Source organism: Tamandua tetradactyla, chromosome 25 (genome assembly GCF_023851605.1).
Source record: "Tamandua tetradactyla isolate mTamTet1 chromosome 25, mTamTet1.pri, whole genome shotgun sequence".
Lineage (NCBI taxonomy): Eukaryota > Metazoa > Chordata > Mammalia > Pilosa > Myrmecophagidae > Tamandua > Tamandua tetradactyla.
In genome coordinates, this window is record NC_135351.1 from 20,598,087 (window position 1) to 20,621,114 (window position 23,028).

The following is a 23,028-nucleotide window of genomic DNA, read 5'->3' on the forward strand; positions in this document are numbered from 1 at the left end:
TCGTTCCTCCTTATGTTCCCAGCAAGGTGACACTCAGTAAATATTTGTTCAATGAACTGACAAATGAGCCCTACTTTGTCTCATTTATTCTCAATATATCTGTTAAATAGATAGATTCCATTTAGATCTGCTATGCTGGGTTTGAAAAATCTTAGACTTTTAAATGTAAAAGTTGACATTTCCCAAACAATTTTGTTATCTGGGACAGGATTACAGAAAATATTAGGTGGAAAACTTTTCTTTGAAGCTGATTATTTGTTTTTAACTTGAGCAGAAATGTTTCACTTTTTACTTAATTTTACTGTAAAGACATGAAACCCCTGTCTAAAATTACCCTATTTGTCCTACGTTCTTCAAACTCAAGAAAATGGACAATAGGAATAATTTTCATAAAGTATTTATGGATTATTTAGATACAAATTTAGAATTTACCTCAATTAACCAGATAACGAAGGCAATCATGTTTGTGTGTGGAAAGTGGGTTGTGAATTATATATGCTACTGCCAGCGGCAAAGCAATGTGGAAATTTCATTTAAGAGCTGATGGTAATTTCCCTTTCTGAATAAAATCTAAATTCTAAAGTAATAAATTTATCAGTAATTATTTCAAGGAGTAACATTTAATGAAAACAAATGCCTCTGCACGTTAGTATACAGCTATATGAGTGAGGGATAACCAAAAAATTACAAGCTTTCCACATGCTGCATACAATAGTTTCATTATTATATACAGTTAATATATTTAAGAACAAAGGAAGCAGCTGTTCCCAAGACAGTTGAAATTAATTTAGAGAAATGGATTGGCAATATCATAACTTTTTAAAGTCTTTGTGCCCCGCCCCCCAAAAAAGAAGAAAAATTTGAACATCTGCTCTTAAAATTAATCTTAATAGACCTTTCAAAAAACAGCATTTTTCAGTTTTGTGCTGTGTTCTTACAATATAAGGGAACTTTTGTACCCTGAATGTGGCCATTTAAAATCATACTTGTGCTGCTTTTCTTTTTTTAAATTGTGAACCCATTGTTACAAAGATTTTAATAGAATGTGTTTTTCAGTTGTTCACAGTCTGGGGCTCTAAGACACTTATGGAGAGACTCAACCATATTAGAAAGTAGTTTTTAAAAATAAAGTCATGTGTGCATGGGTCGTTGTTGTTTAATCAATGTTAGGTCTTTCTTCCTTAGGTACTGTGAGGATACCCCAATTTCAGTCCTCAGCTTGACTTTTCCAGTGCATCTGAGCTTCTCCAACTCACCAATCATCATAGTTCAGTTCTTTCTTTTAATATATGTGTATATATATATAGTTTTAATATAATAAATATATTAATTTAAATTAAATAATATATAAAATAAAATATCTATCTTTAAATTGGAGAAGTTTTAGGTTCATTTTCTTAATGGGACTAGAACCCCTTCATCCTGGAGACCCTGAACTTTTTACCTCTAGGATTCTACAGTGTAGAAATAAAACTACAAAGGAATTGTTAGGATATAATAACACTGTAAAGGAATATGTTCTTGAGAAAAGAATTCTTTCTGAGGGACCTAAAATATTCAGATCATTTGCAAGCAGATAGCATCTTTTATTAAATGTCTTAGTTCTACTCTGCATGTGTCGCTCTGACCACAGGGCCTCCAGTAAGAGAATGGATGCGGTCTGCAGGCTAAAGCTGCAGTTTTTCAGGGCGTGGTTAGTCAAGGAGTAGGGCAGGGAGGAGAACTCTTTTATACGCTCTGCCCTGTGACTCTCTGAGGCCCCCTCAGTCCCAGGCAAAGCCACTGTTGTTCAGAGGCTCTTCCCTGTCCTTGTTCTTGGCATCTCCCAGATTGCCCTAATTCTAGTCACAAAGCAGGTGACCTCTGCACCCTCCCAGTGCCCCTTTCTCCTCCTAACCTCCGCTCTCCACAGGGTCCCTGCTCTTCATCTCCCACCGAGGAGGAATGTGACGTGAACCACTGCTTGTCCTTCTGATGCAACCTGGGGTATCACCTCTGCCTTGAGAGTTCATCTTGATAAGGAAATCGCCCTAAGAGGCAGTGCCCTTAAATATCATCCAGGAGTGGGGTCAGGACCCCATCCCAGGACAACTTGAGCAGTAGCAGGAAACCAAGACTTGGGTACCAATATTCCATTAGTGGAACTAGTGTGTACTTAGAAGACAAGGTGAATAAGTAAGAAGCCAGTTCCTAGAACTGGCATCCAAAGCCATGGCAGAACCAACATCAAGAGTGATTTGATGCAGAAGTGCCAGTGTCAAAGCCTGAGTCTTATATCCCCATAGGATCAAGGCTGGTTCCAGGATCAGGTGTAGGAGTGAGGAATTGTAGAGATAAAAACTGAGCCAGAATATTGCATCACCTCCCAGTACTTCAGTCATACATCTTCAAGGCAGAGGAGCAAGAGCAGCACTATGTATGTATCAAAGAAGCTCATACCTCTGGTTCTTTAATTTGCTTAACAGCTATAGACCAGCCCCATTTTATTGCTTTTCATCGATACTGGATTTTTTACAAAATGTGGCAACCCTGCATTGAGCAAGTCTGTTGGCGCTATTTTCTCAACAGCATGGACTCACTTTGTGTCTCTGTGTCACATTTTGGTAATTCTTTCAAACATTTTCATCGTTATATCTATTATGCTGATCAGTGATCTTTGATGTTACTATTTTAACTGTTTTGTACCACAAACTGCACCCACTTAAGACAGTAAACTTAATTGATAAATGCTGTACACATTCGAACTGCTCCACCAACTGGCCATTCCCATATTTCTCCCTCTCCTCTGGCCTCCCTACTCCCTGAGACCCAGCAATATTGAAATTAGACCAATTGACAACCCTACAATGGCTCCTAAGTATTCAAGTGAAAGGAAGAGTCTTCATAAAGCTACAACTGCCATAGACAGTGATTCCTCTGATGGATCTGGGCAAAGTAAATGGAAAACCTTCTGGAAAGGATTCACCATTCTAGATGTCATTAAGAACATTCGTGATTCATGGGAGAAACATTCGTGATTCATTATCAGGAGTTTGGAAGTAGATGATTCTGCCCCTCATGGATGACCTTGAGAAGTTCAAGACGACAGTGGAAGACGTAACTGCAGATGTGGTAGAAATAACAAGAGAACTAGAATTAGAAGTGAGGTCTGAAGATGTAAATGCATTGCTACACTCATGATAAAACTTGAACGGATGAGGGGTTGTTTCTTACGGATGAGCAAAGAAAGTAGGTTCTTGAGGTGGAAACTACTCCTAGTGAAGACGCTGTAAACATTGTTGAAATGACAACAAAGGATTTAGAGTGTTACATCAATTTAGTTGAGAACGCAACAGAAGGGTTTGAGAGGATTGGCTGTAGTTTTGAAAGAAGTTCTACTGTGAGTAAAATACTACCAAACAGCCTCACATGCGACGGAGAAATATTCCGTGAAAGGAAGAGTCCATTCATGCAGCAAACTTCATTGTTGTCTTATTTTAAGAAATTGTCAAGCCACCCCAACTTCAGCCACGACCACCCTGATGGGTCAGCACCATCAAATTCAAGGCCAGACTCTCCACCAGCAAAAAGGGTTATGATTTGCTCAGATGATGGTTAGCACTGTTTAGCAATGAAGTATTTTTAATTAAAGTATGTACATTGCTTTTTTTTAGACATAATGCTATTGCACACGTAATAGACTAAAGTATAGTGTAAACATAACTTTTTCTAACATTTTTTATTGTGAAATATATAAACAAGAAGCAATAAATTTCCAAGTACATTTCAATAAGCAGTTATAGAGCAGATTTTAAACTTTGGTATGGGCTACAGTTCCACAATTTTTTTGTTTTTTCTTGTAGCTGCTCCAAGGCACTGGAGAACAACAGAAATATCAATATAGTAATTCAGCAGTCATAGTAAACATAACTTTTATGTGCCCTGGGAAACCAAAAAAATTCATGTGACTTGCTTTATTGCCCTGTTCACTTTATTGCAGACTTCACTATAGTCTGGAACCGAACCTGCAATTATCTCCAGGATGTGCTTGTGTTTAAGTTCACCAGCTACAGCATAACGGGTTTTCTGAAGAATCAAGCAGATATATGTTTGAATTATATCTGTGCTACTTTCTGGCAGTTTAATATTGGATCAGACTTTCTGATTTCCCACTTTTCCCTAAATGAGGGATTACAGCCCTGGTGCATTTGTTGTGGCGACTGAGATTCATCTCGGCACATAGCACAGAGTGTGTGTTCCCAAGCTGATCTCACATCAGAATCATCTGGGGAGCTTCAGCAAATGCTACCTCTCAGAAAGTGTTTCTGTGGTGTGGCCTCGGCTTTGGAATTTTTAACAAATCCTCCTCAGATGATTCTATTGTTCACTCAAGTTTGAGAACCTCTGGGAATAATTGACTATACCGAGCATTAAATATCTGTTAAACGAGAAAAATTCATGCCTGGCACATACTAGACTTTCCACAAGTCTTGGTTTCCTTCTCTTCCTGAACAGTCGTGCTTCTCTGTTTTGGGGAGACTCTTCTTTTTTTTTTTTCCAATTATTTATTTTTTATTGATATATATTATATGTCCATATACCATGTAATCATCCAAAGTATACAACCGATGGTTCACAATATCATCATATAGCTGTGCATTTATCATCACAATCAACTTTTTTGTGCAAAATAACATATGTACAAAAAAAAGCCATACATTTCAAAGCACATCGCAACAATTAGTTGTAGAACAGATTTCAGAGTTTGGTACGGGTTATAGTTTCACCATTTTAGGTTTTTCCTTTTAGCTGCTATAAAATACTGGAGACTAAAAGAAATACCAAGCTAATGATTCAGCGCTCATACTCATTTGTTAAACCCTACCTTCTCTGTATAGCTCCACCACCAATTTGATCTTCCTCCCACTCTTTAGGGGTGTTTGGGCTGTGCCCATTCTAGCTTTCTCTTCATATTGGGAGGGGCTGTCGATAATATGGGATGGGGGATGGAAGTAGTTGATGTTCTGGAGAGGCTGGCCCCTCTGCATTTCAGGACTTCTCTGGTCCAGGGATTTTAGGGGACTCACGAAGGTTTATAGTCAGCTCTGGTTCCAGTCAATGTGGCTGTCACTTGTGGCCAGGCACATTTGAGAATATAGAAAGCTCTGCTGTCATGTGATGTACTATGTGATGGAAAGAGAAGTGCAGAAAGAGGCAAAGGTTTGTTGCACTGTGAGGCCACCCCACCCCACCCCCGCCGAGATCCAGTTAAGGGAATGTCTAATCAGTTTGCCTTCGAGGTGTACTGTACACTAAAGCCCCTGGATTCTCTTTGTAGAGTGGCCTTGGAAATTAGAGCATGGTATTGTGCTTTCACTACAAGAGTGAGCCAGGGCATACCACAGATAAGTCCAAGGCAGAATTTCAACTGGTCCTGAGTTCTCTTCTCTTTTGGCTTTTATTTTCAACATTTGTTGCAGTAAATCCTTTATTTAGTGTTCCTGAGTCAGCCGTCCCAAAGTATCAGAGTTCTAAAAAGTTGAATATGTGGTTTACTGGTTGCAGTGTCCTTTAATGGCCCTTGGGGAGAGGCTCTGAATTCTGAGCGTGGGGGAACTGCTGTCATCCAAAAGCCAGTATCGTCTCCCCTTTCCACAGAAAAGGAGGACCTTAAAGCTGCAGAATTTCAGAAGTAGGCAGTTCTGTTCCTTTTTATGTCACGTCTCTCAGTGTCCAGAGTTAAGAACTGGAATATTGTTTGATGCATAAATGTTATATTAGAATCGTTTTGATTCAGAGCAAATCCTCAAATTTTGCCCCAGTAGGATAATAGAAAACATTTAGGATATTGAAAAAAAAATTGGTTCCTCTCAAGAACTGCATTCATATTCTAGGTGACTCAAGAATCCTGGTGGAGTTAGGCGGATCTTCCTTAGAAACAAAAAACCATTGCGAAATTGTGTATTTAGGAAACAAGACTCCAACCTGCTGAGTTTTTTTTTTCTAATTTTTTTCTTTTTTATCATTTTTTTACTTATTATTTCCTGCTGAGTTTTTAAGATGTGAATTCTGAATAAGAGAAAATATTTATTTTCAGTGTAATTCTGTACTTAATAGATTATATAAGTTCTTTGAAAATATTTGTTTTTTTTCCCAACTGAAAACTATTACAAACAAAACATCCTGACTTTGACACTTTGTAATACTGAGTTTTTTATGAAAATAAAGATATGCTGTAGTCATTAGTATTCGGCACTTAGGTAATTTTTTCTCAATAGCTAAACATTTTGTATTTGGTATTGAAAATGTGTGAGCCGGAACATATTTCCATAGCTTCCAATTTTTTAAGCTTCCTGGCTACTTTTTTAAATGAATTAGCTTATAATTCCTGATTAGCTTAAATATCCTTTTTTCTACTTCTGAGTTTAAAAGCAGAATGGTATTTATCCCGAGTCTGTTGTTTATATGTATTTCTATACTACTAGTATTCAATTCTGAAAGAACATTCATCTATAGAGTCTTTCAAAACATGAAAATTAATCCTTTTCTTTGTTGTCACCTTTTACTGTCATTTGAATGTTAGAACTTCATATTAAAAACAAAGGTTGAACCTGGAAAAGCTGTTGCTGCTATTGATGCATAACATATTTCTACTGGTCTTTTTATATAAATATATACAATTAGAATTTTTGGAAATTTTAGCTGTGCTGTCAGCTTTGGAAAAAGTATCCCAGTTGTACCATGTTGAATTGGTATTGTACAGAAATTAACAGCCATATTGGTCTAGAAATGTTAAACTTAATTTTTGTCCATTTGTACAGGGGTAATGCAGTGTATTGAGTATGTAAGGTCTTTTCTACGTGGGGTTTGATTACAGCAACTACTAAAGTACCCTCTCAATAAAAAACAAACAAGCCAAGTTTGCATGTCACATAGCAGAGACCATCAGCTAACTGGATGAACTTGGGCTGGTTTCTGGACCCTGAACACCTTCAACTTCAACAAGCACCCAGGTCGCTTATGGTCCTTGCCTGGGGGTCAGTTTGAGGCATGCAAATTTGAAAAATGAGTTCCACAAAAGAATTTTGGCATCTCTTTTTTTAGGTGTTCAAAAAGTTTCAAAGACATCTAATAATTGAATACTTTTCACCACTCTTCGTCTCTTCTTGGTGGTAGCAATTCCTGGTGTCTCCCAAATCTAATCCTTTTATCAACTGGACCACTTGTGTTTGGATTCTAAATTGGCCAAGTCCAGTTTCATTCAGATCCTGAGTTTCACATGTGAACTTGTGAAAAACGGCTTGGTTTGCCTCTGAGTTGGCCTTGTGTCTCCTGGGCCTCACAAGGCTTTAGAGCTAAGTCGTTGTCCATGTTTCCATGCTGGATCCCCCTCTCAGCCTCAGGACCCTTTGTGAGCCCTACACTCCACTCTCTCATCGTCCACAGGTTTGCAGTGGCGCTGGCAAAGCCGCAGCTCTTGCAGGATCCTCAGTGTCTTCCATCTTCTCTCTTCCGCAGGGTCCAGTAGCATCAACAGCATTAGCATGGTCTGTCCTCTCCCCCGGGCCTGGCCTTCCCCCTCCCCCCCCCCCCTCCTCCTCCAGGACCTCCTCCACTTTTGGATAACGAAGGCAGAAAGGAGGAGTCCTCTCCTTCACGCTCAGCTTTATTTGCTCAGCTTAACCAGGGTGAAGCAATTACGAAAGGTAAGAAAGTTTCCTTCTGGGTTCCAGACACATGGGGATCCTCTAGGGCTGCCATTTGGGATGGACACATCATTCCATCCCTGTCCCCAGCCCACCAGGAGCTGCTGCCGGGAAAGCAGAAGCACATGGTCCCTTCTCCCTCCAGCAAACAGGCTCGGGGGTGGGGCTGTTGATTGGGACAGAGAGAACTCGGAGACGCTGGGTTCTAACTCTACCATTGTACACCATCACCACTCAATTCTGATATTCCATCGCTATCTTCCTTAATTAAGACATCAAAATTGAGTGAAATAAAAACTATAAACAATAGCACCCATGTCGTCAAACAATGTATAGACTCGTGAAAGAATTATATCATTGAACGACTTTTGTGCTCATGAGGCATGGTTAACTAAAAAAAATACATCACTTAAAATATATCAGGATCAGGAGCACGTGTATCCTAAACAATAAAGTCACACTGCTGAGAAGTCTATGAGAATATGTTTTTCCTGAGCACAGATAATAGGAATTATGGTGCAAGTGTTCCCGTGCTCTGGGCTGGTTGCTAAGGACTCCAAATTATAAATTTGCCTCTAGGTCCAGTGTGTTGTGTAATTCTCTGAACTTCACCTGTAAAGTAAAGGACTGGACTAGTAACCCTAAAGTTGATTCCAAACTATAGATTTAACCACAAGAGAAGAAGTAAGCCATGTGATTCTTTATGTTGAGGAAGTTTTTTTTATTGCAGAATTCTATGTATCCTTTTCCACTCCTTCAAAAGGTTCCTCAAATAGAAAATGTCTACAGGGTTCCTTTAGCTCTACTTTTATACAGGTCTCAGACTCTGCTTCTTAACCTCAAGAAACCACTAGACTTTTATGAAAATAGCATTACCCAAAAATTATTGAACTATTTAAATCATGTCTAAGAAGTCACGGACATGTCCTCTTGCATAAAATATAGAGAAATGTATCTGTGTCACCTTCCCAGGGCTCCGACATGTCAGAGATGACCAGAAGACACACAAAAATCCCAGCCTGAGAGCTCCAGGAGGACAAGCTCGATCTCCAATCAAAAGTCACTCTCCAGGCTCCACTTCTCCCCAATCCCATCCTCCCCAGAAACATGCTCCTGTGCTTGAGTTGGAAGGAAAGAAATGGAAAGTGGTAAGGGAAGCCCTCTAACGTTTACTGCTGATACTATCCAATGAAAGGACTAACAGCTCAACCACTTACCAAGATCATAAAGATTTCTGAGTGAGATGACAATGGTAGAAAGCCAGTGGCTAGAATAGAAACTAGGACATCTCTGAAGGCTTCCACAATCTTTTAACCAGGCAGCAAGAGAAACCCTTAACATGTGGGACTGGAAATCTGCTCCCCATTCTGATCTGCTGTTGGGTTGTTTCATTCTGTGCCACAGACATAACTGCACTCTACTGTTGCCACCCACCGTTTTCAGGGTTAATTGTGTGAGCACGACAGAGACACTTGGGATGTGAATGAAAGCTGGTGTCCCCTGCCAATTCAGAGGGCTTCCCTAAGCATTAAGGACCAAGGTCCCTGCAAAGATTGTCACGGCCTGAAAATGGTTCTTAGTCCACTGTTGGAGCCCTTCACCAACCTATTTGTACAACTCCTGCTTGACAGAGCAGATTTTGCTGCAGGATCATTAAATCCAGGTTCAGCAGCAGTGTCTCAACAAAGAGCCCTCGCCTGCCTGCCCTTTCCCCACCTATTAGGCAGAATACCTATATCTGAATTTCAGAATTGACGCTGACCCCCTTCCAGGCAGCAGTTAATCAGTTCCCGTCATTACAATGACAAGGTGAGACCTGTGGTTTAGCCTGCAAGGAAATGGGTCTGCAAGAAAGAATATATAGAAAAGGTATAGTTCATACTGAACTTGGTAGTAACTGCAGTATGCATTGGACTTGATATATGTATTCTTATATTGAATATTTGTATATATCTTAATTTTAGGAGTACCAAGAAGACAGGAATGACCTTGTGATTTCAGACACTGAACTGAAACAAGTGGCTTACATTTTCAAATGCAGCAAATCTACTCTACAGATAAAAGGAAAAATAAATTCCATTACAATTGGTAGGGTAGAACTATGGCTCTGTACATACAGTCATAAGTTATTTTGTATAAACATGCTGCAGTGCATTTAGTGGTGCTCTCTTTTTCCTAGACAACTGTAAGAAGTTTGGCCTTGTATTTGATAATGTCGTGGGCATTGTGGAAGTGATCAATTCCAGGGACATTCAAATTCAGGTAAGCAGCCCTTACTACCCTGCCCTGCTTCTTCCATGGCTTCACCACTCTGCCTCCAGACCCTGGCTTTTCATGTCCACCTCGATAACTCCCGTTCCCCTTCCGTTAGGAGTCAGCTCTATCAGCACCTCTTCTGGGAAGCCCTACCTTCTTAGTGTTAGTTCCTCTTCTCCAGTTTCTAATAACTTATCCTACTTTCACTGCAATTGCTGGTTTACCAGTTTTTCTACTTCAAGGGCGGAAACTGTGTCTAATGAATTTTCACAGGTGCAGCACCATGCAGGGTACCTGTACACCGAAGGTATCTAATAAGTGTTGATGAGTTTGATGAGTGATTGGAATGAGTCAATTAATGAATGACTCATCCCAATTTTTCACAATAAGAGACTCTTCTCACATCATAGCACCATCCTGAAGAGAATTTTTTCCCAGGAAAAATTAGTTCTGGGTAAGAAGGAAGAAAGGTTTTTCTAAAGAGTCGGTGAAATAATCAGAAAAACAACTGAAAAGTAACTGAATTGGCAAAACAGAAGAATATCTATACTCCTTTAATAAGTGTGGTTTATCCTAATGGGATTTAATAATACACTAAAAAGTAAAGGGCTTCTTAGCTTTGTGGCACTATAACATCCATCTTTGGTTATATTCTTTTCATATTAATTACCCTTGCTATCTGGTGTTTCCTAATAATGTTTGTGAAAATTGGACTCTGGTTTTATGGCTCTTTCTCTCTTGCTTTACCAGGCTCTCTACCACAACCACTTTTAATTAGAGTACATTCAACTGTGCATTTTTCGTTTCATTAACTGACATTTAAGAATTTCGTTTGTGTGCATCTGTTTAAAGGAAATAGCCCAAGCCATGGCATCATGGGGCCTGGGAACGGATGCCAGCTCTGCCCTCACTGGTCATGAGCACTTGGGCAATTCCCTTCATCTCTTGATGTTTCCGTACCCTGAAACATGAGGTCAGCTGGGGGATTTTTAAAGTCCTCTGGAGCCTAAATTCAAAGCATTCTTGCCACAAGGTTTCTAGAGATACATTTATTTATTTCACATAAATATTCAATGCCAGCTCCATATATTTTCTTTAATGATTCTGTAATATCTTCTTCCTCTTCACCATTCTGTTTCCACTTCTTCATAAAGTTCATTCCCTCGTGGAAAGCCCTTTAAAAGAAGGCAACCATGGCGGGCCACGGTGGCTCAGCAGGTAAGAACGCTTGCCTGCCATGCCTAAGGACCTGGGTTTGATTCCCAGTGCCTGCCCATGTTAAAAAAAAAAAAAAAAAGAAGGCAACCAAATAATGCCCTACTGAAGGTAACGTACTGTCACCTTCCCTTTGTAAACAGGGAAATTTGACCATTGTTGAGTCGCACTTTAGATTCTAACATGTGAGTTATTTACCAAGGCCCCCTTAGTGTCAAGCCTTGATTCATTCATGTATCCATCAAATATTTATTGAATTCTCATATGATAGGTAATATTCTCATGAACTGTAACAAATATCCAACACTAATGCAAGGTGTTAATAATATGGGAATACTGTATTTTATGCAAGATTATTAAACCTACAACTTCTCTAATAAAGGGGGGGAAAAGACCTAAAAACAAACAAAGGTAACTTGATATAAACTCTCTAAAATTAAGGTGGGGAGAGTTACATTAGATTATTTAAGATACTTTCAAATGTAATATCCTATGATTATACCATTATAAGTGAATATATACTCTCAACTCTACTATAGAATATTATTTCCCTGTTATTTCTAATTTTTTTTATGTAAAAAAAATGAAGTTGGAGAAAGCCTGGCTCTTTTCAGGGGAACTTAACACATTCCAAAAAGTACTTCAGAAATCGTTAACTTTTTTTCTTCTTGAGGAATTGGGCTTTTTCTGATGAGTGACTTCCTTAAAATTGTCGTGTGTGATACTTTGAGAGAGTATTTCTTATAGGGCCCATCTCTTAGTAACAAACTCTCAGCTTCTGTTTATCTGTGAATATTTAAACCTCTCCCTCATTTTTGAAGGACAGCTTTGCTGGATAGAGAATTCTGGCTGACAATTTTTCTCTTTCAGTATCTGAAATATATATTGGACCACTGTTTTCTCCCTTCCATGGTGTCTGACAAAAAGTCAGCACTTAGTTTTATTTGGCTTCCCTTGTTTGTGGTGTATTGCTTTTCTCTTGCTGCTTTCAGAACTTTCATCCTCTCTTTGGCACTTGACAGTCAGATTAATGTGTGTCTTGGAGTGGATTTGTTCACATCTGTTCTGTTTGGAATACGTTGGGCTTCTTAAATTTGCATATATATATCTTTTATTAATGTTGAGAAACTTTCAGCCATTATTTCTTCAAATATTCTTCCTGGCCCTTTTCTTTTCTCTTCTCTTTCTGGGACACCCATGATGTATGTGTTTGTTTGCTTTATGTTGTCAGTCATTTCCAAGAGACCCTGCTCAAATTTTTCCATTTTTTTCCTCCATTTGTTCTGTTGTCTGCTTGAATTTGGTTGCTCTGTCTTCTAGCTTGCTTACTTGACCTTTCTTCTGTCTGTTCAAGTCTGTGTTTTGTGTGTCTAATGTATTTTTACTTTCATCTATAATGTCCTATTTCCATAAAGTAAATTATTTTTCTGTGTTCTTTCAAATTCTTCTTTATGCTTACCTAGTGTCTTTGTAATATCCTTTGTCTGGTTAGGCATATTTTCCTTCATTGCCTTGAATTGATTTAGGAGATTTGTTTGAACATCTTTGATTAGTTTTTCCAAATTCTGTCTCCTCCGACTTTATGATTTATTACATTGACTGGTGCGTATCTTCCTGTGGTTTAGTGTGCCTTGGGATTTTTTTCTGATATTCTGATCATCTGCTTATCTTGATGTGTCTGTTCCAAAGGTTGATTTCTCTCTCTTGTCTAAGATTTAGTGGTTGCTTGGGTTTGTACTAGGACACCACTTTGACAGTGGGATTGTCAGTATTTCTCAGCCAAAACAAGTCCGGGAACCTGTACAAGGGTGGAGACCAGCACTAAGGGACCTGGGACAGGGTCGGGAGAGGCTTCAGAAAGCCCTCATTTTCCCCTACACGTTCTGATCTTCCCAGCAGATCGTGCTTTTCAGAGCCCAGCAGCATCTGACTGGGTGGGGCTGCAGCTTCAGGGATCCCATTTTCTCACTTTGCCAGCAATATCTGGCTCAGTGTTGTACTGTGTCCCCCTCTTCACTTCAGTGGAGGGCTCCTGCAGACTTGGACATTGAAATGTCCTTCCCTGTCTCATGGGTCCCCAAACAGTTGTTTCCGACAGTTTCTGCCTGGCTACTTGCTCCTACATTTGTATTCCACTCTCCCCAGCAGCTTGTGTCCTGCCCTGGATCACTGTGGGCTTAGGGCTTGGTTTCTGGATATAAGTGGGGATCTGTCTCACTGCTGTGAGTGATTTTACAGTCTGTCTCCCCAGTGGGAGATGGGAGAGATCCCAGCTGCTGCCTCTGGGTACTTACCAAGCTGTGTGGGACCAATTGAGGGGGATGGGAGAGGACCAGCCATCAGGACGGAGGTGTCCTACCTGATGCTTTTCTCTTTGTTAAATTCCATGTTTGTGGACTACTTCTCCAGAGTGCCGAGCAAGTGAGATTTGTCCCCCTTTTTTGCTGAATCTCTAGGTAGATATCTTGTGTTGCCACACTGATAACATCTCAGCATCATTTTAATGTAAACATACTATATTCAAAAATTAAAAAGATGAATTAAATCTAAAACATGAAGCCATAGGAAGTCTAGAAGAAAACAATTCTAAATATTCATAAAATTTCTGGAGGAAACAGAATTCTAAATTCAGGATTAATAGGAGAAATTATCAAAAATCTGAGATGATAGAATGGTAGCCCATGACAAACTCTGGGATCTGTTCTGTAACTACTTGTTTAAGTGTGCTTTGAAAACTATTGCTTTTTTCTTTCTTTGCTTTGTAATGTATTATGCAGTTTTAAAAGTTTAAAAAAAAAAGATATGGTTACCTACGATTATTTTTTTGTCCGATATCAATATAAGCTACTCCTGCTTTCTTTTGGTTACAGCTTGCATAGAAAATCTTTTTCCATCCTTTCACTTTCAATCTATTTGTATCCTTGTGTCTAAAATGAGTCTCTTATATGCATATAGCTGTGGATTATGTTTCTTAATCCATTCTGCCAATCTATGTCTTTTAATTGGTAAATTTATTCTCTTAACATTCAAAGTTATTACTGAAAAGGCATTTCTTGAATCCACCATCTTTTCTATTCTATTTTATTTGTTAGATCTATATGTTCTTTTCCATCTTTCTCTTTGTATTCTTTAAATTACCCTTAGTGGTAATTTTCAATTCTGTGCCTTCCTCCAGACCTCCCTCTTTCTTTTTTTTTTTTTTTTTTTTTTTTCAGCTGGCAGAACTCCTTTTAGTATTTCTTGTAGGGCTGGTCTCTTGTTGACAAATTCTTTCAGGCCTTCTTTGACTGTGAAAACTTTAATCTCTCCCTAGTTTTGAAGGACATTTGGCTGGGTACAGACTTCTTGGCTGGAAGTGTTTCTCTTTCAGGATCTTGAATATATCATACCACTGCCTTCTCTCCTCCAGGGTGCTAGTTGAGTAGTCTGAACTCAGTCTTATTTTATTTCCCCTGTATAGTAGATTGTTTTTCTCTTGCTGCTTTCAGGATTTTCTGGTTCTCTTCAACATTTGACAGACTGATTAGGATGTGTCTTGGGGAAGGCCTATTTGGATTTATTCTGTTTAGAGTTCTTTGGGCTTCTTTGACTTGTATATTTATGTCCTTTATGAGGGTTGGGAAATTTTCCCCCTTTATATCCTCAACTACTCTTTCTAGCCCTTTACTCCTCTCTTCTTGCAGGACACCAGTGATTCTTATATTTGTACGCTTTGTTTTGTCTATTTTTTCCATCTTTTTTGCCATTTTACTCTTTTAAATCTTCGAAGTCGATTTTCCTATCCTCTATATCACCTGTTCTTTCTTCTGTCGCTGCAAAGTATGTTTGTTATTTGGTGAACAAAGTCTTTAATTCTGTGATACCCACTATTTTTCTGTTTATTCTTTCAAATTCCTCTTTATGCTCTTCTCCTGTCTTCTCGATCTCCTTTATGTCATTTGCTACCCCACTTATTTTATTAAGTAGAGTTGTATGAACATCTTTGATTAGTTGTTCCAACGTCTTTGTCTCCTCTGGTGTTTTAATTTGGTCATTAGGCAGGACTATATCTGGCTGCATTGTGATATGCTTAGTGATCTTCTGCTGTCCCCGTCGCATGTTATTTACCTTGGGGATTTATTTCTTTCAGTAGTCTAAGGCCTTGTGATTGCGGGATGGTTGGGTGGGGCCCTCAGTGCAGTGATTTGTTTCAGGGCAGGTAGGTATAGGCGCAGATGTTACGCTGATGCTTGTGAACCTGGTTACCTAAGATTATTAAATTTATTAATTCAATATCATACAAAATGAAAGACCTAGAAAGATGTTCATAATATTTTGTAACAGGAAAGAACAGTTTTATAATACTATGTACAGCATGATTTCATTTTTCTAAACACACAATACATATGTATGCACAGATAAATTACACATATATCTCTGATAATCCTTGAAAAGTCTAAGTAGATACACTACATTATGTAAGCAGATTAAGGGTATCTATTAAAATTCTACAGCAAAAATTTTACTTTATCATGAAACTTGATAAGAGTCAGAAACCCCTTTAGAAGGAATTCTTGTCTTCTTTTCAACTGTATCATTGCTTGTGTTCAATAGTGCTTTAGATGTTGTAATCTGAAGAACTGAAAAATATGAAATTGGAAAAAGAGACACAAATGTCCTTATTTTCCAACAAAATGATTGCCTTTATATAAAATCCAAGAGAACTACCCGACAAACTGTAAAATTAAGAGGCACCTTCAATAAGATGGCTGGATATAATATAAATATAGAAAAATCAATAGCATCTCTATATCAAAAACGAACACTAGAAAATATTATAGGAAATAAGATTAAAGTAGCAACAAAAACTTTAAGGTACTCAGGAAAATAAAACAAGAATGCGAGATATTAGTGAAGGATCAAAAAAGAAATGTAAATAAATGGACAGGAAAATAAAATCTGTTATCCCCATTTATTTAATATACAAATTCAACAGAAGTCTGCTCAAAATCTCAATAGCGTTTTTATAGAAAACGGTTTTAAAATTCATTTGGAAGGACAAATGGACAAGAAAAGCTTAAATAGTTTTGAAGATGAGTAAAGTGAAAAGCCATCCCAAGCAGATACTAAATCACTGGAAATGGTGATATTGTGGGAAAGCTACAAAAATAGACTGATGATACAAAATAGCCCCAAAATAGATACACGTCTATATGGAAATGTAGTTTTAGACATTTGTGTGGGGAAAAAAATTGAATTTCTTACCTCATCCCATTCATAAATGTAAACTTCTAGTTGTGTGAAAAGAAATACTTGTTGATTTTGAGAAGAAAATATAGAAGAGTATCTCTATGGCCTCAAGGTAGGAAAGAGTTTAATAAGTCTCAGAAAGCAGAGGCCTTAAGGGACTAATGAATTTGACCACATATAAAACTGAAATATGCTCAACAAAAGACATCATATACAAAGTTGAAAGACAAGCCATGGATTTAAGAAAGATACTTGTGGAACTTCCGGCAGGATGGCGGAGTAGGAGTGGCTGAGTCCATCCCAGCTCTGGGCAACAAGAGATGCAATAGAAAGATGACCTAGACTGCAGGTCTAGGGTGCAGGTGACATGGAGGTCTTCTACCCTGCACAGAGGCGCTGGGCAAGAAATTGGAGAAAGTGGGATGGAGAGAATCACGTGAGGCACTTGGTCACGACTTTGCCTCCCCCACAGCTCCATAGCTGGGAGTACCCTTGGCGAACTTAGAAGATAGCAGGCGAGTTTTTCCTGGGCACAGACTCCACTTGGTCAAGGTAAAGTGCCTGCTCCCACCCCTGTGACATGCTGCTGGGGGACACCTGGGTGTTATTTTGTGCAAGGACTCGGGGGCCCTTCCCCGGGGAGGAAGGGGAGACGTGGAGTATGGTGGTCTGATATCCAACTGGTGAAAGAGCCATGCTTGGGTCATGGTGCCACGGGTGTGTGAGGACAAGGAAGCAGCCGAGCTGAATAATGACTGACCGCTAGACATTTCTGGACTGGCTGTGGGCAGGTGAAGTTGAAATACCTGGTCCTGCAACCAGGCATCATCCTGGGGGCTGGGGGGAGTCGCGGTCTGGGAACCACTAGATCCATCTGCCACACAGATGTCTTCGCTGAGGTGTGTGCCACTTGTCCCCCAGCCCAGTCGGCTCCCTGGCTGAAGCCCCATGGGGTCTTCACCTAATTCGGCTGGCACCTGTGGTCAGGGTCAGGTGTACCCAAGGGGCCAAGAGGGCTCAAGAGCACAGTCTGCTGGGGAGAAGAGGAAATTCCAGTCTGACAAATTGCCTGTCTGCCTGGCTCTCAGAGCCCCAACTAGAATTCCAATTGGTCTTGGTCTCACAGGGAAAGACTGACAACCCAAATCCAAAAGCTGCCCTTCGACATTAATAGAAGGCAGATAAAAAATCTTAGACAAGGGAAGGAAATAAATCTGCAAAATAGCCTTATTAAAACATTTAAATGCCCCATCTACAAAAGAAGATCAAGAATGTAAAATGACCCAATTAAATCACCACAAGGGGACACAGAATTTGCAACAGCCAGTTAATGCAAACAGCCTAGCATGTCCATTTCCTCTCCAGGGCCCTGCCCACCTGATATCACCCATACCTGACACATTCTGCAACCTCCGAAACTGTTGTCCTGCCCCTACATACTCGTGCATCCGCATCCCAGCCCTCCTGGACTGTACAAGTACATACCTGCACCGTGCCCTCCTGTACGCACAACCTGAAACCCACAACCCACAAACTCCACATATAAGTCCCAGCACATCTGCACAGTCCACTTATTTGCCTTCTGCCACACCGTACCTCTGTCCCCCATGCCATACCCTGCTCCAAGGCCTGCCTAAGCTGCACCTCACCCCTATGGCCCCTGCACTGCACCTCCACAACCCACAGGCACCAATGAAGCATCCCTAACCTGTGCATATACCTGAGCTGCAACCCATCACCACATTGTTGTGCCCCTCCCCACATACCATTCCATACCTGTCCCGCAAATACAAAGCTTTAGACTGCTAAAGGAAATAAACTTCCAAAGTAACCCTATCAAGATATTTACATGCCACAAAGACAACAGATGATCACTAACCATATAAAGGTGCATACAGATACACCCCAGTCTAATGACCAGATTAAAACACTGGAGGAGACACAGACTTTGGAACAACTAATCAAAGATGCTTCTATAACTATACTAAATAAAATCAGTGGTGTGGCTAATGACATAAAGGAGATCTAGAATAGCATAAAGAGGAATATGAAAGAATAAATAGAAAAATAGATAGCACAGAGATTAAAAAGGCCATGGACCAAATAAACATACCAGAGACACACAACAGAAGATTTGAAGAGGCAAAAGAAAGAACAAGTGAACTAGAGGACAGGACAACTGATTTTGAACACACAAAAGAGCAAATGACAAAAAAGATGGGAAAATTTGAATTAGAACTCAGGGAAATGATGGACAAAACAAAGTACACAAATATAGGAATCATCAGTGTCCCAGAAGGAGAAGAGAAGAGTAAAGGGCTAGAAAGATTAGCAGAGAATACAATGGGGGAAAACTTCCCAGCCTTTATAAAAGGCATAAATATGCAAATCAAAGAAGCCAAATGAACTCCAGATAGAATAAATCCAAATAGGCCTTACCCAAGACACCTACTGATCAGTCTGTCAAATGTTGAAAAGAAGCAGAAAATCCTGAAAGCAGCAAGAGAAAAGCAATTTACTATGTACATGGAAACCACATAAGACTGAGTTTGGACTACTTAACCGGCACTGTGGAGGCAAGAACGCAGTGGTATGATATGTTTAAGATCTGAAAGAGAAAGACTTCCAGCCAAGAATTCTATACCTGGAGAAATTGTCCTTCAAAACTGAGGGAGAGATTAAAATGTTCACAGACAAGCAAAGGGTGAGAGACCCTGTCAACAAGAGACCAGCCCTACAAGAAATACTAAAGGGAATTCTGCTGGCTGGGGGTAAAAAAAAAAAAAAAAAAAACACACACACACACACACAGGAGAGGGAGGTCTGGAGGAGGGCACAGAATTGAAGAGGACCAGTAAGGATAGAGAAAAGAATATATAGATCTGACAATTAAAATCCAAAGGATAAGATGTTGGATTCAAGAAAAGCCTTTCAGTAATAACTTTGAATGTTAATGGACTAAATTTACCAATTAAAAGATACACTTTGGCGAGTCTTGGCCAAGATGGTGGCTTACTGAGGTGTGGGATTTAGTTCATCCTCCAAAGCAGCTAATAAATAGCCAGAAAGTGTACAGAATAATTGCTGGGGCCACGTCAGTGACCGGACACACAGCATACCCCAGTCTGGACCAGCTGTGAGCCCATCCAGAACTGGGAGTTCCCTAAGCCAGAATCGAATAGAGTGTTTAGATACAGACCCTCTCATCTATGGACAATTGATTTTTGATAAGGCAGACAAGCCAGCTCACCTGGGTCAGAACAGTCTCTTCAATAAATGGTGCCTAGAGAACTGGATATCCATATGCAAAAGAATGAAAGAGGACCATTATCTCACACTCTATACAAAAATTTACTCAAAATGGATCAAAGACCTAAACATTAAATCTAAGACCATAAAACTGTTAGAAGAAAATGTAGGGAAATATCATCAATCTTATAATAGGAGGCGGTTTCCTAGATTTTACACCCAAAGCACGAGCATTGAAGAAAGAAAGAAATGGGAACTCCTCAAAATTAAATACTTTTGTGCATCAAAGAACTTTGTCAAGAAAATAAAAAGACAGCCTACACAATGGGAGACAATATTTGGAAACAATGTATCAGATAAAGTTCTAGTATCCATAATATATAAAGAGATTGTTCAACTCAACAACAGAAAGACAACCCGATTATAAAATGGGCAAAAGACTTGAACAGACACTTCTTAGAAGAGGAAATACAAATGGCCAAAAGGCACATGAAAAGATGTTCAACTTCCCTGGCTATTAGGGAAATGCAAATCAAAACCACAATGAGATATCACCTCACACCCACCAGAATGGCATTATCGATAAAACAGAAAATGACAAGTGCTGGAGAGGATGTGGAGAAAGAGTGTGCACACTTATCCACTCTTGGTGGGAATGTCAAATGGTACAACCACTGTGGAAGGCAGTTTGGTGGTTCCTCAGGAAGCTAAGTATAGAATTGCCATATGACCCAGCAATGCCATTGCTAGGTATCTACTCAGGGGACATGAGGGCAAAGACACAAACAGACATTTGCACACCAATGTTTATATTAGCATTATTTACAATTGCCAAGAGATGGAAACAGCCCAAATATCCATCAAGAGACAAGTGGCTAAACAAGCCTGTAATATATATATATGATGGAATATTATGCAGCTGTAAGACAGAATAAAGTTATGAAGTATGTAACAACATGATGAACCTTAAGGACATTATGCTGAGTGAGATTAGCCAGAAACAAAAGGACAAATACTATATGGTCTCACTGATATGAACTAACATTAATGAATGAACTTGGATAATTTCAGTTAAAAACAGAGGTCATCAGGAGATAAAAATAGGGTAGATATTGGATAATTGGAACTGAAGAGATATGATAGTGACTAAATGTAAAAATTTAAAAATGTTTTGCATGAGGAAGAACAAAGTAATGTCAATAATGCAGGGTATTGAAAACAGATGGTAATTAATATTTTAAAACTTATGTGTGAGACTAAAGCAAAAAATGTTTATTTGCTACAAAATCTTTATTTTGACTAGCGCATTTCCTATTATAACTTCTGTGGACAGCTTAATTGAACACCATAAGTACATGGAACCTTGAGTAGGGCGTGAGATTTTGTAGGTTTGTCCAGAGTGATGCCTCGATAAATCCCAGAAGGATGTGAACAGTGAATCAAAATAGTATTCGCAAAGTCCCCTTGTGGGAATGGTGAGAAAGGGGGAAAATTCAGCTTCCCCAAAGTGGAGAATTCTTGATATGCTCACAAGCAGTGGGGACAATCAAAGCAGTAGGCTGAGCCCCCAATCTTGGGGTTTGTTCATATGAAAGTTAACCCCACAAAGGATAGGCTAAGCCTACTTAAAATTAGGCCTAAGAGTCACCCCCAAGAGAACCTCTTTTGTTGCTCAGATGTGGCCTCTCTCAGCCAACACGACAAGCAAACTCACTGCCCTTCCTCTTTCTACATGGGACCAGGGGTGTGGACCTTCCTGGCAACATGGGACAGAAATCCTAGAATGAGCTGGGACTCGGCACTAAGGAATTGAGAAAACCTCGACCAAAAGGGGGGAAGAGAGAAATGAGACAAAATAAAGTGTCAATGGCTGAGATATTCCAAACAGAGTCAGGATGTTATCTTGGAGGTTATTCTTGTGCATCAACTAGATATCACCTGTTTAGTTAAGGCATAACAGAGAGGCTGGAGGGAAGAGCCTGAAAATGTAGAGCTGTGTTCCAGTAGCCGTGTTTCTTGAAGATGATTAGATAATGACATAGTGTTTGCAATGTGACTGTGTGATTGTGAAAACCTTGTGTCTGATGCTTCTTTTATCTACCTTATGGACAGATGAGTAAAACATATGGATTAAAAATAAATAAATAATAGGCATAGCAAATGTCAAAATAAATTTAGTAGATTGAAATGCTAGTGATCAATGAATGGGAGGGGTAAGAGTTATGGTATTATGAATTTTTTTCTGTTGTCTTTTTATTTCTTTTTCTGAAGTATGCAGATGTTCTAAGAAATTATCGTGATGATGAATATACAACTATGTGATGGAAAAAAAGGATGTTCATGTTGTGTGTTGATTGGTTTTATTAATAAAAATCAAAAAAAGATACACATTGGCAGAATGGATTAAGAAATATAATCCAAAATGTTAACAGTTATATACAACATTTTGTTGTATTTGCTTTCTGAACATCAAGACGTAAATAAAGTCCCCTTAACCAGTTCAAAAAAAAAGAAAGCAGGAGTCACTATACTAATATCAGACAAAATAGAATTTAAATATAAAGACATCATAAGTGACAAAGAAGGGCAAACCAGGTAAAGATGCTACAAGAAAGGAAAACTACAGGCCAGACTCCCTAATGAACACAGATGCAAAAATTCTCAACAAAATATTAGCAAATTGAATCCAGTAGCACATGAAAAGAATCATATACCATGACCAAGTGGGGTTTATACCAGGAATGCCAGGATGGTTCAACACAAGAAAATCAATTAATGTATACAGCACATTAACAAGTCAAAAGGGAAAAATCACAGGATCATCTCAATTGATGCTGAAAAAGCATTTGACAAGATTCAACATTCTTTTCTGATATAAACACTTCAAAAGATAGGAATCAAAGGTAACTACCTCAATACGATGAAGGGAATATATGTAAACTTGATAGCCAACATTGTACTCAATGGAGAGAGACTAAAAGCCTTCCCCCTAAGATCAGTTACAAGATAAGGATGCCCACTGTCACCACTATTATTCAACATTGTGCTAGAAGTTCTAGCCAGAGCATTCAAACAGGACAAAGAAATAAAAGGCATCCAAATTGGAAAGGAAGAAGTAAAACTTTCATAATTCACAGATGACATGATACTATACTTGGAAGAGCCTGAGAAATCTACAGCAAAGTTACTTGAGCTAATAAACAAATTCAGCAGGGTGGTGGGATATAAAATTATTGTGCAAAGTTCAGTAATGTTTCTATATATAAGCAATGACCTAACCGAGGAGTCAATTAAGGAAAAAATGCCATTAAGAAAAAAAAAGATGATGACACTGGGGAGCATAAAGAAAAGGTAGATATGGCTTAGCCAGATGACCAAATTAAATCATCTGAGG

General features: G+C 39.1%; 1 protein-coding gene and 1 long non-coding RNA gene across 2 annotated transcripts in view; one reads left to right on the forward strand and one right to left on the reverse strand.

Moving 5' to 3' along the window:
- The window catches only part of CAP2 (cyclase associated actin cytoskeleton regulatory protein 2), a 196,252-nt gene that overhangs the window by 153,976 nt on the left and 19,248 nt on the right, over window positions 1-23,028 (forward strand). The window contains 5 exon segments of the mRNA XM_077143418.1: window positions 7,498-7,571; window positions 7,573-7,685; window positions 8,658-8,833; window positions 9,650-9,773; window positions 9,865-9,947. Of these exon segments, the coding sequence (XP_076999533.1) occupies window positions 7,498-7,571; window positions 7,573-7,685; window positions 8,658-8,833; window positions 9,650-9,773; window positions 9,865-9,947 (570 nt within the window).
- LOC143668849 (uncharacterized) overlaps window positions 15,742-23,028 on the reverse strand; it is an 83,282-nt gene continuing 75,995 nt past the window's right edge. Inside the window, exon 3 of the long non-coding RNA XR_013168585.1 lies at window positions 15,742-15,775. This is a non-coding gene — a long non-coding RNA (uncharacterized LOC143668849). The remainder of the gene's footprint in view (window positions 15,776-23,028) is intronic.